At 42.2% G+C, this 15,562-nt stretch overlaps 1 protein-coding gene across 5 annotated transcripts in view; it reads left to right on the forward strand.

The window, feature by feature from the left end:
- Positions 1-15,562, forward strand: part of tcf4 (transcription factor 4) — a 302,082-nt gene that overhangs the window by 198,101 nt on the left and 88,419 nt on the right. The window contains exon 1 of one of the 5 annotated variants that reach the window (XM_028601089.1): positions 12,393-12,806. The exons of the other annotated variants lie outside the window; for them this stretch is intronic. Within the exon in view, the coding sequence (XP_028456890.1) occupies positions 12,738-12,806 (69 nt within the window). The 5' untranslated portion in view covers positions 12,393-12,737. Of the gene's footprint in view, positions 1-12,392; positions 12,807-15,562 lie in introns of those variants that run through there. 5 annotated transcript variants of the gene reach the window in all.

Raw genomic sequence — 15,562 nt, forward strand, 5'->3', positions numbered from 1 at the left:
AGCCTTTATTCCTACATTTTTTGCATAGAATACTAAGCTGTTAAAAAAGCCTAATAATTGTTGGCATGATTTTTATGTTAAACATACACGTGGCACAGTGAATCCTCAGGATGAACTGGATCTGGGGATGGCCTTAGTGACTCCCTTACCCATAGGCCAGTAAGCCTATCATCAGTGGGGAGTTATATGTGACAATAACATTTAGGATTCATTTTAGGACTTTTTAATTTTTGAAAAAACTCAACAATAGTTTAGAGGCCCCTCTGCAGTGACGCTGAGGACCCCTAAGGGTCCCGGACCCCCCGTTGAAGATCCCTGTATTAGAGGGTAGGAATTAACGTGTTGTTAAAGCATGGACAGAACAGCTGTCCCATTTCTGTCTCCGGTCCACCTTAAATAGAGAGGTATTGTAAAGCACAAGGGTGGATGTGCTTGGAATAGACTGTACTACCTTAAGGTCAAAGGTTAGCTCGAAATGAACGCTCGGCTAAAACTCTCCTCTTTTTCTTTTCTCTTCCATTGCTTCCTCATATCCTTCATTCTCCCTCCTCTCGTTTGTCCTTTTCTCCTCCATACGGTGATCGTTGCCCTTTCTCCTCTGCTTTCTCCCTACTTTTCTTTTTTCCTCCCCTTTCCTCCACTCCTTCTCTTCTGCCTTAATGTATCTACTTTCTTCCTCTCCCACCGTTACCCCTGTCCTCCCTTTCGGCTTTCCTCCACTCTTTTCTTGCCTTCCTTTCCCCTCTCCTACCTCTGTTTCACTAGCCTTTCTCCCTCCTCCCCTTCTAGCTCTGTTTCTCCTCTCCTCTTCTCTCCTCCCTTCTTTTGTCTCCTCAACACTTGTTTGTTCCTCTCATCTCCTCTTTTCTCCTCCCTTCTCCCATCACCTTCCTCCTTTTCGCCTCCTCTGCCTTTTAAACCCCAATTTCCTCATCTTTTCTTTTTGTCTCCCCTTTCCTCCTCCTCCTCCTCCCTCCTTTTTCCTCTCCTCCCTTCTTTTTTCCCCGCCCTCCTCTCTTTTCCCTTCCTTCCCCCCCTTCTTTTCTCCTCTTTCTTTTCTTCTCCACGTTCCTCCTCCCTTCCGTATCCACCATGTTCTCCTCTCCTCCCTGTCCTTTATCCCCTCACCTTTTCCCTTTCCTCCTGTCCTTTCCTAATACTTTCCTTTAAGCACTCCTTCAGTCTTCCTCTCCTCGTCCCTCTCTCCTCCACTCTTCATTCTTCTTCGTCTCCTCTGCACGTTTGTTGACCAAGCAAGCGTCAGAACAAAATTAAAAATGCTGTCTCTGCTTCTTTCCCTCAACCGGGTTACTCTTTTTTGGGTTCTATATTTTTTCCCCCCTGCACTTCTTTCCTCCCTCCCTTCCTCCCTCCATCTCTCCATCCCTCCATCTCTCCCTTCATTTCCCATGCAGTCTGGTTGGGTACAATGCTGGGAGCCAGCCAGCGCTGCAGACAGATGGTCCACTTATTAGATGTGCATCAGCCCTCCCTCCCCTTCCTGCAGCTCGCTTTTTAATCAAATTAGAGCCGAAAGAAGAGGAGAGAGAGAGAGAGAGAGAGAGAGAGAGAAATAGAGTGAGAGAGAGAGGAAAGAGAGAGGATTGGGAGGTCTGCTCGCTTGTTTTGGAGTCTATTCTTTTTTTTGAATAGGATGAATGATGACAACGATAATATGAAATTTGGAAGACTGAATCGCTGTCTGTCTGACTGCCCGTATCTCCCCCTCGCTCTTCTTTTCTACATCTCTCTCTCTCTCTCTCTCTGTCAGTGTAATTTTATGTTTTTTAAAGGGGAACTCCACTCATTTTACACATGGTGATCAGTGTACATGTCAGAGTTAATACTGCTCAGCCTGTGAAAACAGTCGGATAATGTCTTATGCGTCTCTGGAGGAGTTTTGTCTATTAAGTGTGACTCTTGTGAGTTTCCCGAGCTTTTACTGAAAATTTCGAGAGTAGTCCTCGCAACCATCACTGTCCCGTCAACGGGACACTTTGTGACTGAGGCGTCGCTGTAACCTCGATAAAACTTCCACTCATTAGCGTTTTTATAAGTTTAAGCATTAAATCTTCAAAATATACAGCCATGCGACACACCAATTGAAAGCTTAGCCTCTAATGATTAATTTAAGCCCACATACAAAGCATAAGATGATTTATAGCAGTTACACAACTGTTACAAAGTAACTGAAAACAAAACAATTCAGCCGTAAACTGCGCAGCTGTGGATAAGTTTTCGGTGTCCTTTCAGGAACAAAGTGGTATTTTGCCCAAAACTTGATTTTCATAAATCCCCAAGAGTCCAAGGAAATGTAATATCCAAGCTATATATTCCAAAACGATCTGTTCGCTTCTCAATGTTGAAGTTTCTGGCCGAATCACAACGGAAAAACGCGAAACAGTTTTCCATTTCCGCACTACAGTCGCCGATAGCTTCGCTCTGCAGCTTGCTACATGCTTGTTGTGGGCGTCATCGTATTCCCTAGCTTCTAAGCTTTCGATCGACATCTCATATTAGCCAATCCGTTGAGGTTTGCCTCTGACATGGCCAATGAAAGCGGACAAGCCGATGACACCATCTCAGGGACCACGTGCGGACGATCGACATTTGCTCGGACCAGTAAGATTTAAATGCTACAAGACCCGTCTAGCTTTTTAGCCAATGAGCAGACAATTCGAATGATACCAAATATGGGCATGACATTCTAACCCTGTATTGGCAGGGGCTCTGTCAAAGCAAAAACTGGGCCTATCATCAGAATATCACAGCCTATGGAATTTGTAATGACTTATTTCTATATATTTATGTATATAGTTATTTCTAGTATGTGTGTGATTGATGTGGGTGTGTTTGTGTATTTGAGAAGTGTTTTATTATGTATTTATTAGCTTTTTTTCTTTACAGTTTCAAATTAAAATAAGAAAAACGGACAGACATTTCTGTAGAAAATAATTCATATAAAATCAAATTTTAAGTCTTTTGGCTTCTGAATTTTTTCTATAGTAAGCTGAAACATGTGGCTATGACATGGGTGCATCTGTATCTTACCAGATGTGTTTACAGTATTTTATTTTAATCATTTAACAGATGTACGGAAATAAAAAATCTCCTTTGTAGCCTCTGTAACTTTGTGTTAGTAAAGCCCAGACTCACCCTGACACTTGTAACAAAAAATTGAGAGTGTTTCCTTTCCAATGATGTCAGGCACACTCCAGAGTGTCAAAGTATATGGGAGCTGTACCACTTTTAATTTGGGTATGTCGTTTAGACCAAAAAGTATGAAATTGCCGAATTTTAAGAGGTTAACCCTGAGAACTCGCGGAGGTAAAACGGAAAGCGAGCAAACCGGAAACGACAGCAACAATCCCTAATTGCACAACAAAACTGCGGGTGCACAACCTACAGCAGCGCATTCTCATGAACGGGTTTCTTCTGATGTGAAAACGTAAACACGCCAAATTCGTATGATATCCTACGAAAATGAGGCGACCACCGGCCGGTCACGTGACACCCGGTCACGTGACACCCGGTCACATGAACGTTACTGTAAGTTAAGCGGGGGCTTCACGGTTCAATTAAGCAGAGAAAATGTGACGAGACGTCGACAGTTAACCCTCGCGTTGTCTTCCCTTCGACCATGAACTCTTTGTCCATCCAGGTCAAAAGTGAAATTGAATTTTTGGTGCTTTTTTTCAGCACTTTTTGGCTCTTTTTTTTATGCTTTTGACACTTTTAAAAACGTTATTGTCACTTCTTTCACCGTTTTGTTTTAAATTAATGTTCAATAAACCTAATATAATATATAATACCTTATATGACATTATATCTATTTTTTGAGTTAAAAAGGCAGGAATTATGAATTATTTTGACAAATAGTTCAGATCAAAGAATGTTGAGTGGATCACAGACAGGTTTAGTCAGGATATACTGTTTTAAAACCATTTAGGCATGTTTTTCAAATGTTATAAAAATTGAATAAAACACCCAAATTCAATGAATATCATCATTAATTTTACCTGCAAAGAAGGTTGTATGGGTTCCATGCATCCATGTTATTTTTGGGCATTGGGTTTTTGGGCCCGATATAAACTCTACCAGGGACACAAACAGCCGTTTCCTGGGTGAGAGTTTTATGCAGCAGCAGTCAATGTAGTGCATGCAGCAATAAATACATGCATTACAGTGCTTTGCTTATTGTAGCTATATGTACCGATGGTTCATGAGAACAGCCCGACTACAGTAAGTACAAGAGGCCAAGGTTGAAGCAGGATGTAGTTCTGTTAACTGTTAATCTCCTTAATCTCTGTATACCTCCCTTGTTATAGACAGTTCCAACAACGTGAAAGCGGATTAAAACAACCGGATTTGAAGCAGCTACAAATATCACAATATCAGAGGTGGAAAGGGTACAAAAATATTCTACTTAAGAAAAAAATGACTTCCATTAACTTCTACTTAAGTACAAGTCAAACCACCAGTATAAAAATCTACTCAAGTAAATGTAAAATGTAGTTCATTTAAAATGTACTAGTGTTTACTAGTGTAAAAGTGACTTTTTAACAGCGGTGGGAGCAGGGGCGCCGGCAGGAATTTTGGGCCCCATGACAAAATAATCAAATTGGGCCCCCTCTGAGCAGCTGTTGTTTCCACATCTCTAGGACTTAACTGTCCCATCAAAAGCTTTACACACCTCTAATGAAAGGCTGGCAGCCGTCCTGCTTCTTGTACTTCAGTACTAGTACTAGCACAGTACTTCCTGCTGCTGGTTTGTACATGCATGCAAGTCTAGTATGCAGTTCACTCTTTGATGCCAGACTAAAAGCAACCATAACAAATGTGCTGAAGGCCATCTTTTACAGTCTCAATGTATTTTTATTGTAAAATTTGACAAAATGGAAAAATCTCTTAACAAAATTATTATTATTATTATTATTATTATTATTGAGTATTATTATAATTATTAATGAAAGATTTAAAAAAAAGAAAAACGAACAAACATATATTAACTTTTCAATCAAAATAAATTAACATCATCCTCTCAAAACAATGAAAGCTGCATATATATGCCAACAAAAAAATAAAGTGGACATGTAAAATGGGATTTCAACACCAGGGTCATTATAGTGCTACATAACAGATCAAGTGATGACTAAATCAAAAGGTTTTGAGGTTTGGAATATGGTCATAAAAAACTAACCGTACCAGTGACATCAAATTAAAAGGTATAAATAAGATCAAAGGACTCTGGAAACCCAAACCTTTCTCTCAAATAACTGGCATGTCATTGAACACAATGTTGCTCACCTTCTTCACTGAGACAGGGAGGGGCTCAGTTAGGGGGAGACTGGGCTGCTGCTGACTCATCTGTTGTTAAGTCTGCTAAAAGGGGCAGGGACAATGATTTAATATGAACATCTTGCTAAACATTTCCCTGCACCGATTAAATGGTGATTAAATGTAGGCTAACACTAGCCTGTAGCTAGCTAGCTTATTTCACTACTATGGACATTAAGCCAATAGGTTAATACCACTCACAGACTACTACCCACCTTTCTTGGTGAAAAACTGGGTTAGAGTTTGATACCCTTTCCTTTGTCTTTCCTCTCTCTCTTTTCTCTCTTTACTTTTTTGAAAACCAGATTTTGATTTACGTAACTTGGCAACACTGTGGTTACTGTAGTTCTGACGCATCTACTGACTGCAACTAAACACCGTCACGGAGTGCGCCAAGGCAGGACCAAACCATTTCAGGCAGATACAGGAGGGTGTTCGGTCCATATGAATGTTTATTTTTGGTTAATGGCGATATTTAACTTTTACTGCCAAAAACAAGTAAAAACAAAGAGCTCATTCTTTTTATTATTATATTTGAAATATATATACTGAATGATGATGGTTTAATAATTTTATATTAGTTTTTACCTATTTTCTGGAGCCCCTGTCATTCATGGGCCATTGGAATTGTCCTAACTCCCCCCTATACAGCGCCCCTGGGAGTACCTATTTATAATTATACTTATTCAATATCTTATTTATACCTATTCTACTTCTTTAATTAAAGTGCTAATATTATGCTCATTTTCAGGTTCATAATTGTATTTAGAGGTTATATCAGATTAGGTTAACATGGTTTAATTTTCAAAAAACACCATATTTTTGTTGTAGTGCACATTGCTGCAGCTCCTCTTTTCACCCTGTGTGTCTCTGTTTTAGCTACAGAGTGAGACATCGCGCTTCTGTTCCATCTTTGTTGGGAGTCGCACATGCTCAGTAGCTAGGTAAGGACTACTAGCCAGTCAGAAGCAGCGTATGAGGGCGTGCCACGCTAGCAGCTAGGCGAGCATTATAACGTGTGTTCCAAAGTGACCACGTTTGTCTCTGAAGTAAAGGCTGGACTACAATAGAGCTGTTTGGAGCAGTGGCCTTTTTCACTTTGTAAACCTATAACATGCACAAAAAATATATATAACACAATAAAGGAAAAGCCAAAAAGCATAATATGAGCACTTTAAATTTCAGTCTTTTGCCATTTGATAAGGGCACAAAGCCATATTGCGCTTTTGATTTTAGTTTAACAATGTTAGGGACCTTTTTTATTGACTTTTTCTTTTTTACTCAGTAACAGATGTGATTTAACCCTTGTGTTGACTCCGGGTCACATTGACCCGTTTTGAATTTTGGTTTTAGATCAGAAAATACGGGATGTAGAAATAAGCGCTGAAAATGTGTAGAAGAAAAATGTAACAATTTAAAACGTTGGAAAAAGCAAAAACAAACTGTGAAAAAAGGTGCCAAAAAAGGGTTAAAATGTAGCACAATACTTCAAACAAAACATACGTAAGTAAAGGTAACATTTCAGATTTAAAAAAGACTACTAGACACACACAAAAAAAAGACTCAATTACAGTAACGCGGGAGTAATTGTAATTCGTTGCTTTCCAACTGTGCCCAGTTGTTCCTGGCAGACATATACGGTGTTGTGGTAAATCTGGGCAGTGTGTGTTTCTGGGTCCGTACACAAACCTGCATGTCTATCAGACTCACAATGGAGGCTCTGTGGTATTTAAAACAAAGTTTACCTTTCATTTCCAAGGCGCCATGTGACCAGTTTGAATGAAACTTTGTCGCAAACAGTTCGACAGCTCCTCACACAAAACTGTTGTTTTAACACCATTATATTTTGATTTTTTTTAAAAAAGGCCACACCGAACAGTCACAGCCGGTTGACTGGGATTAAAGTAACATTGTGTGCCAGAAAAAAAGAATTCAAACAAACACCCATTCAGGTCGGCACATTTAAAGGTATTTGTGGCGCCTCCTATTGGCCAGTTTGAGTTTGAACATTGTTTTCTTACGTTGATTTCAACGTGTGTTGCCCTCATGACAAAAGCACACTGTAAACCCGAACGTTTAAAGTAATTAAATAGATTAAGTAGTGTATTCTCAGTTTCAAGTTTTAGAAAAAGTTCTACGAACTTATTTATGTCAAGTTGGCGTAACATGTTCTTCCTTTTTGAGTAATTTTAACTAATATTCTTTGATTAAATGGAACTACTATATTATACAATTTTGTGTATAAGTAAGCATGAGTTAAAAACATAACTTAAGTACAACTTAATAGAATTAAGTAATTACATGCTAAGAATCACTCAGGTTGTCCTCGGGTCAAAGTTTACCCATTTACAACATTTAAAAATAAAAAATCAGATATATAGGTTTCTTTCAAACAAATTACCCAAAAATAACAATGATGCATGGACGTACGTACCCATTTAACATTCTTCCCAGATGAAATTAATGATTTACTTCCATTGAATTTTGGGTGTTTTATTCTATTTTATAGCATTTTACTTATTTATTTTTTTAAATGGTTTTAAAACCACATCCTGACTGAGTTGTGACATGAACCCGTCTGTGGTTCAGTTAACATCCTCCTATCTAAACTATTAGTCAAAATAATTCATAATATCTGCATTTTTAAAAACTCACCACAAGGGTTAATGTATCCAGATCTGCTTCAACGTTTACAGCCAGATTAATAGAGAGAAGTTCAGAACTAATCTAGTGGCTGCTGACAGCTCGTGACTCAGACATTCAATGTGTGACTTCAAAACTGATGATTAGTCATAAAACCAGTATCAGATGGTCGCTGGTAGCCGCTCACCATGGCAACTGACAATTTGTTGTTCTGGGAATCTTTAAAAGAAAATCTATTATTTATTTTTTTATAAAGAAACGGATGGAGTCAACACACAGGAATTCAACATGGGAGGAAATAGGAGAGGAGAAAAGAATGGGGGAGAGAAGGAAACGAGGGTGAAGGAAACGCGAATAATGGAGGAAATACGAAAGGAGGGAACGAGAAAAAAAGGGGAAAAAAGGGGAGGCTTTCATGTATGTTAAATTTCACTTTTAACATATGCAAGGCTATTTCACTCTACTTTTCACGTAGAGGCTACAGAGGAATTTGAATACGGAACAAATATGTCATCATCTCAAAGAGCAAACCTCAGATCTGCCACCAAAGAAGAAGAGAGGAGGAGAACACTGTTTGAATTACAGGGGGGGGTGTCTCCCCTAGATGAGACTTGGACCCTCCCAAAAGGGATGAAAATAATAGTTTGGGGGGTACTGAAACATTTTATAAAATATAATGTTAGCGTATCCAAAATTGGATGTATTTAAATGCAGTATTACCAACAATTCAGGAAATAATCTAATGAAATACCATTTTCAAACCCTCACTCCCCATTGGGCCGTAGCCTACCATTCCTCTGGTACGTTCAGACTGTGTTCTCTGCTATGGTTCTTTGATATTACTTCACTATCAACTTTAGTCCACGTCCACACGTACCAAAACACTCTTCCCCCCCCCCGTCTTCCCTGGCATCGTTTCTAGAATGTTTGTGTCCAAAGAGATCCATTTGTAAATGACTCAACTCGCTATACTTCATATTCCAGGCCTATAGGTGGCGTTGTTTCTGCTACAGAAATTCACCGAAAAACGGAGAAGAAGTGGCGGAGCATGCGCATAAAGCTTGCGCGCTGTATACAGTCGGACTTTTCATACTTTCAGTATTTTGCCCTAGTAACCCTAATAGGCTCAATATCTTCTCCAGCAGGAACACAAGAACGTAGTCCGCCATTGTTGTTGTTATGAGACAACGTCGCGGGATAAGAGGGCGCAGGCTAGAGGTCGAAGGGTGTGGCGATGACATCATCGATGCCTCAAGTATGCGGCTTTGCCGTCCAAACGAAGACACAAATGTTATGAGCAGCTCGTCATCTAAAAAGGGTTTCGGAACTGTCTTCATTTGGTTGGTCATAGTGTTTCTCTCATCTATAGGCAGAGAAAAGCCAGTCGGGCTGATCAGTCTCCCCGAGTTGGTCAAAGAAACGCCTCGGAACCAAGGGGGTAAGCTTCGCTTCAGAACGCGAACCTCCGATGGCGCCATTTTGTTGCTACAAAGCGATCACCTCCTGTTAGCATTCCACTGACCGCCATTTTATTTTTTACGTCACTTGACTGCGAATAACTTTACATCTGAAGCGTTTAAAGACTCTATTTGTCCGTTGTTTATTTCTTAAGAAACACAACAATGTATAAAAGGCTCCATTACCTTGTACCTCACGTTATGGCTCCGTAGCAGACGCTTTTGTAAAAACAGGCTAACGATTGTGTCATAACCAAGTGACTTACTGTCGCACAGTAGAAGAATTACCGTATAGTACAGGAGAAGCTCGCAGGCAGTTTCGACTTACATTAGCTGTTTAGGTTTAATTACTAATGTTAACTAGCATGTTAGTTAGCAATAATTAGCCTGTGATCATGTTATCTCCTTACATATACCTACACTCTCCGTCTCTGTAAGATTGGGAATGATTGAGATTTCTCTCGGCACAGCTACCAGAAGACTTACAACTTTCAGACACGTTGCTCACGTCACATTTACGTTGTCTCCGTCAGTTGGAGGCTGCGCAGTAAAGGAAGAGATCACCGGAAAAGTGCTTCTAATAGCCTTCACTGGTCTCCTTCCAGAGCACCGGGGTCTGTTGGTCCATTATATACATGTCAATGCTCAGAACACACCAAAGAAACAAGACGCAATACGTCTCCATAACAGCAGGCGGCGCTAATCTGTATTGTCGCCCCAAAAATGAAAACCGGCACCCGATTGGACGAACGCGTCATGTGGGTGTGAAATCCAAAGCCAGACTGTCATGGCGGTTCGTTCAGAATACGATCTCATATTGTACTAAAATAGTTCACCGAAACGTGTTTCTGAAAACATTTTAAGAGAGAAATAGGCCGTGATGCAGTTGCTGAATCTGTCTTCGTTTCAGATCGACAAAGGTCAGTTTCAAAGATTTGCGTCAGATTTTGAGAGACTCTAGTCACGCTCATCCCGTTCAAGTTCAAAGATGAGAGGTGGGAAGAGAACTGTCTATATTTTGAAAATGTATGTGTTATTGTAAGTAAGTAAAATATTTTGCTTTTCAAATGTTTTTGTAAAGAAATCAGTCTGTGGAAAATATGAAATGAAAGATTCTAGAAAAAGTCTACAAAATCTACAAGACTCTGACCAGGGACAGCTGACATCTGACACAAGGCAAGGAAAGAGGAGAGGAGGAAACACATGGGGAGGAAACAAGGTAATAAGGGAGGACATATTAAAGGAGGAAACGAGAGAGAAGGAGGGATAAAGCGGGGAGGTGGGTCAGGCAGAAGAAGAAGACGGGAGGACATTAGGAAACAAGGGGGGAGGAAACAAGGGAAGAAAGGAGGAGCGGAAAGAAGGAAAGGAAGACACGAAAGGGGAAGATTCAAAGAAAGAAGGAGACAGGAGCAGCAAACAAGGGAGGACGAGAGCAAACATGGGGAGGAAACAAGGGGATAATGGGAGGAAATAGGAGAGGAGGAAACAAGAGACGAGGGGGAAGGGAGGAAGAAGGAAACAGGAGGAGAAAACAATGGGGAAGAAAAGGAAACAAGGGGGTAGGCAAACAAGGGAATAATGGAGGAAATATGAAAGGAGAAAACAAGAGAGGAAAGGAGGAAAAAAGAGGGGAGAAAAGGAATGAGATGGATGGAAACAAGGGGCAAAGAGAGAAAAGTAAATAGGAAAGAATGAAAGGAGAAAACAAAAGGAGAAGTCGGGAGTGAAGGAAACGAGGGTGAAGAAAACGTGAATAATGGAGGAAATATGAATGGAGGAAACAAGAAAAAAGGGAAAAGAAGGGAGGCGGGAAAGGAAGAAGAAGAAGAAGAAGAAGAAGAAGAAGAAGATGGGAGGACATTAGGTAACAAGGGGGAGGAAACAAAGGGGAAAAAGGGGGAGAGTAAATAGGAAAGAAGTAGCGTAAGGGAGGAAACAAAAAGAGACGGCTAAAGGGGGAAAAGAAGGAGATGAGAGAAGGAGGGAGGAGAGGAGTAAACACAGGGGTAGGAAACAAGGGAATAAGGAAGGAAATAGGAGAGGAGGAAAGAGAGCAATAAGGATATGGATGAGGAAAACGAAGGGGGGAGAAAACAAGGAAGAAGGAGATGAGTGGAACAGCAGAGGAGCGGAGGAGGAAAGAGGAAGGGGAGAAAAAGGGGAGAAGGGGATTAAAAGGAGGAGAGGGTGTTGAAAGAATCGCGCTCTCTGAAAGCGGTGGAAAAAGTGAACGTTCAAAGACAGGCGGCGAACTGCAGCACCGCGCGAGGAGGGAGGGAGGGATGACTTCCAGATTTACTGTGGAAAGTTGAAAGAGTGTCGGCGACCGCGCGCGTGTCCGCGAGAGCCTGTCTGTGTGTGTGTGTGTGTGTGTGTGTGTGTGTGTGTGTGTTTATGTGCGCGCGCTACGTTTCAACCTCTCCCCTCTCCGTACATTTTCCGTGTGTGAGTGCAAGTGTGTGCGCGCGAGAGAGAGAGGGAGAGAGAGGGGGAAGGAGAGAGAGAGGGGGGAAACAGAGAGAGAGGGGAGAGAGAGGGAGAGAGAGGGGGAAACAGAGAGAGAGGAGAGGAAGAGAGAGAGAGAGAGAGAGGGAAACAGAGAGAGGGAGAGAGAGAGGGGGGAAACAGAGAGAGGGGGGGAGAGAGAGAGAAAGGGGGAAACAGAGAGAGAGGGGGAGAGAGAGAGGGGGGGAAACAGAGAGAGAGGGGAGAGAGAGAGGGAGAGAGAGGGGAAACAGAGAGAGAGGAGAGGAAGAGAGAGAGAGAGGGAAACAGAGAGAGAGAGAGAGGGAGAGAGAGAGGGGGAAACAGAGAGAAAGGAGAGGAAGAGAGAGAGAGAGAGAGAGAGAGGGAGAGAGAGAGAAGTGGCCCACCCCTTCACTCTCTCTCTCTCTCTCTCTCTCTCTCTCTCTCTCTCTCTCTCTCTCTCTCTCTCTCTCGCGCGCGCGCTCTCTCTACCTACTTTGCATATTCCGCGTGCCTCGGCTCGGCCATATGGGAAAATGCAACTGAAGGAATTGTCGGCGGGGGAAAAAAACACGCAGGCAGGAGCACGCGAGCGGAGCGCCGAGAGTTTGAGACCATAACAAATCCGGAGGAAAAAAGTTCCAACGAGGTAGAGGGGGGGAAAAAAGAAGAAAAGGTGGAGAATAAGAAAAGAGAACGGGCGGGGGGGAAAACGTGATAAACCCAAAACAGAGAGAGAGAGAGAGAGAGAGAGAGAGAGAGAGAGAGACACGCGGAGAGAGAGAGAAAAAGGGAGAGATCGAGCGCTTCTTTCTGCGGAGGAGAGGAACGATGTACTGCGCGTACACCATCCCCGGGATGACGGGCAGCTCACTGATGTATTACTACAACGGCAAAGCGGTAAGGCACGAGCTTCCATCCCTCCGTACCGTTTCTTGCCTTCCTCCGTGAGGGTTTGGGTGAGAGAGAGAGAGAGAGAGAGAGAGAGGGGAATGAAAGGAGAAGTGAGAGAGAGGAGAGAGGGAGAGGGAGAGAGAAGGTGTGAAGGTGAAGAGCGTGGCTTTTTACGCACCGACTCAACAGTGCGCCGGGTCTCCGCCGGACTGCGACTCTGTTGGGGTTTATTTTTGGAAGAAAAAAACAAAAAAAACACAGTTGCTTAGCGGGGGAAATAACTGTGTGTGTGTGTGTGTGTGTGTGTGTGTGTGTGTGTGTGTGTGTGTGTGTGTGCGCGTGCGTGCGTGTGTGACAGATGCTGTGGAGTGCGTAGCGCATGGATAAATAGGTTGGACCGACTCTTCTGAAATGTGATGAATTTGGGTTTACTGTGTGTGTGTGTGTGTGTGTGTGTATCACACCTCGGCTATTAGAAATATTGTATTAAAAAAATAATTGTCGGTAATCTAGTGTTTTTTTTGTCTTCCTGATTGTGCGCATGAAATAAGCCTTCTCACAGCTTTATTTCTGTCTTTTTCTGTCGCTTATTTCTTGTTTTTATTTTTTTTTTAAAGGACGTAAATGCGGCAAAATAACAGCCTCGGTATTGCATCGAATGAATTATTACTTCTTTTTTTTTTACTCTGTGGCGACTGACACACGTGCGGTTCTCCGTGTTTGTTTGGTTGTGTGTTTCATTCAGGGACTTGTGGCTTGTCGTATTTTTTTTTTGTAATTTTTTTTTTCATTTCTTCCCACGAAAAAAAATGTGGATTTCTCCATCGTGATTTGGCCTCAAATGATGTTTGCGATATCTTATTATAGTAGCATTCAGTTATTTCACCCATAACCTAAAGCTGGGAAATAGAAAATATACGTCTGCCCTTAGATTCTTCTACTTAAGAATGATATCACTGATATTATGTCATTACAATTTATTTCCAATCCATTTTCATGCCATTCAAATAATACGAGTGCAGCAAATTCTGAAAATGTTAAAGTTGGAAGTCCAGCCATCTGTCCTTTTTTCATATCTGTCTGTGTGAAGACTTAAAATATATAGAACCCATCATTGTTCATCTTCGTTTAAAATATACTAACGAGTGTCTCGAAAAATTGAGAACCATAAACCAGGATCCGAAAAAGAAATGACATCTGAGAAAATGGTTGTCATACAGTAAGTATGAAGCTGTCTGACCCCTCCCGTGGGCCTGTCTCTCTGTCTGTCTGTCTGTCTCCCAGTAACCCCCCACACCTGTAAAACCAGTAACCAGGGTGAAGTGTGTGGGGGGGGCGGGGGGGTGTAAAGAGAAGCGAGGGTGAATGGATTTCACAGGTTTTCTTCGCGTTAAAAGCAGGAATTGTCTGCAAGTCGCAGGTGTAAATGAAGACGAAAGGCTGGGATTTCCTACAGATCCACCTGTCAGTGAACTGTCCGTCCGCCTCACCTTTGACCCCTATTTGCCGCTTTCCACGAGTTCAAGAGGATAAAAAAAAAGGGAGAAAATAAAGAGGAGGTGACAGCGAGAGCACGGACGGAAAATAAGGACAGAAATGAGGACAGAAATAATCTTTTTATTTCTTTTTTTTTAAAGAATTATGTGTCCAAATTGTTTCATATTTGTTACCATATAAGCAGTAATGCATCCAAGCCATTTTAAAATGAATAATAAGTCTTTAAAAAAAAAAAAATAAACTGGCACCTTACAGGCCTTCTGAGAGAATGCATCAATCCATCGCATAAGGTAGCTGTGAATATTTGTCCACACAATTATATTCATGCAACAAAAAGCAAGTCACGCGTTTAATTATTTTGCAGAGAAAATGGACGGTTAGGATTTTGACACAATTTTGACAAGGTTATACATATCTATGACCTTCATATAAATGCGATTTATGAATCCGATTTTAATTCTTGTGTTTTCATTTATATTTTCTAATTCTAAGTGGATTTAATCTGTCTTTTATACATCCTGTATTTTGACATATTTGTTTATATATATATATATATGTGTGTGTGTGTGTGTGTGTGTGTGTGAAAATACCAAAAAATATACTGATGTTTAGATTTTCCTTGGCTTGTTTCTGAGCCTACATTGGGGGGTTAACAGTAGTGTGTGCTGAGATGCTGTGCTAGCTGGTGTGACCCGTGCTGCGGGACACAGAGCCTCTGTTGTTCCGGCGTTGCCGCGCCGACAGTCGCCTCCTGTCCGCCCGGCGCCTGTTGGCTCTCCCGGCCCCGGCCCTCCATCCGGCCGCCCGGACGCTTTGGAACCCGCGCCCCGTCGGTCGTCAGCCGTGGCTCTTGGAGCCTTGTGCTTTTTGTCACCCACCCCCCCCCCCTCTCTCTCTCTCTCACTCTCACTCTCTCTCTCTCACTCTCTCTCCTCCCCACCACCCCCGTAGCTTAGGGCCTTCTTTGTATCTCGCCGGCTTTTCGCTCGGAGCCGGAGCTCCTTAGTACGGCGGTGCCACGGTGGGGTGGGGTGGGGGGGGGGGGCTCGCCGTGGCATCGCCGCTTTGTTTGAGCGGCTGGCTGCTGGATGGCACGTTGTGCCAACGCTCTTGATCTGGTGCCAAGCTCCTTTCCATCTTCACTTTACCCCCCCCAGCCCTGTCTCACTCTGTCTGTCTGTCTGTCTGTCTGTCTGTCTGTCTGTGTCCCAGCTTGTTTACACCCGCCATCCACTGACCGAACGAGAGAGAAAACACACAAATAA

This window comes from Perca flavescens, chromosome 16 (genome assembly GCF_004354835.1).
Source record: "Perca flavescens isolate YP-PL-M2 chromosome 16, PFLA_1.0, whole genome shotgun sequence".
NCBI classification, from domain to species: Eukaryota; Metazoa; Chordata; class Actinopteri; order Perciformes; family Percidae; genus Perca; species Perca flavescens.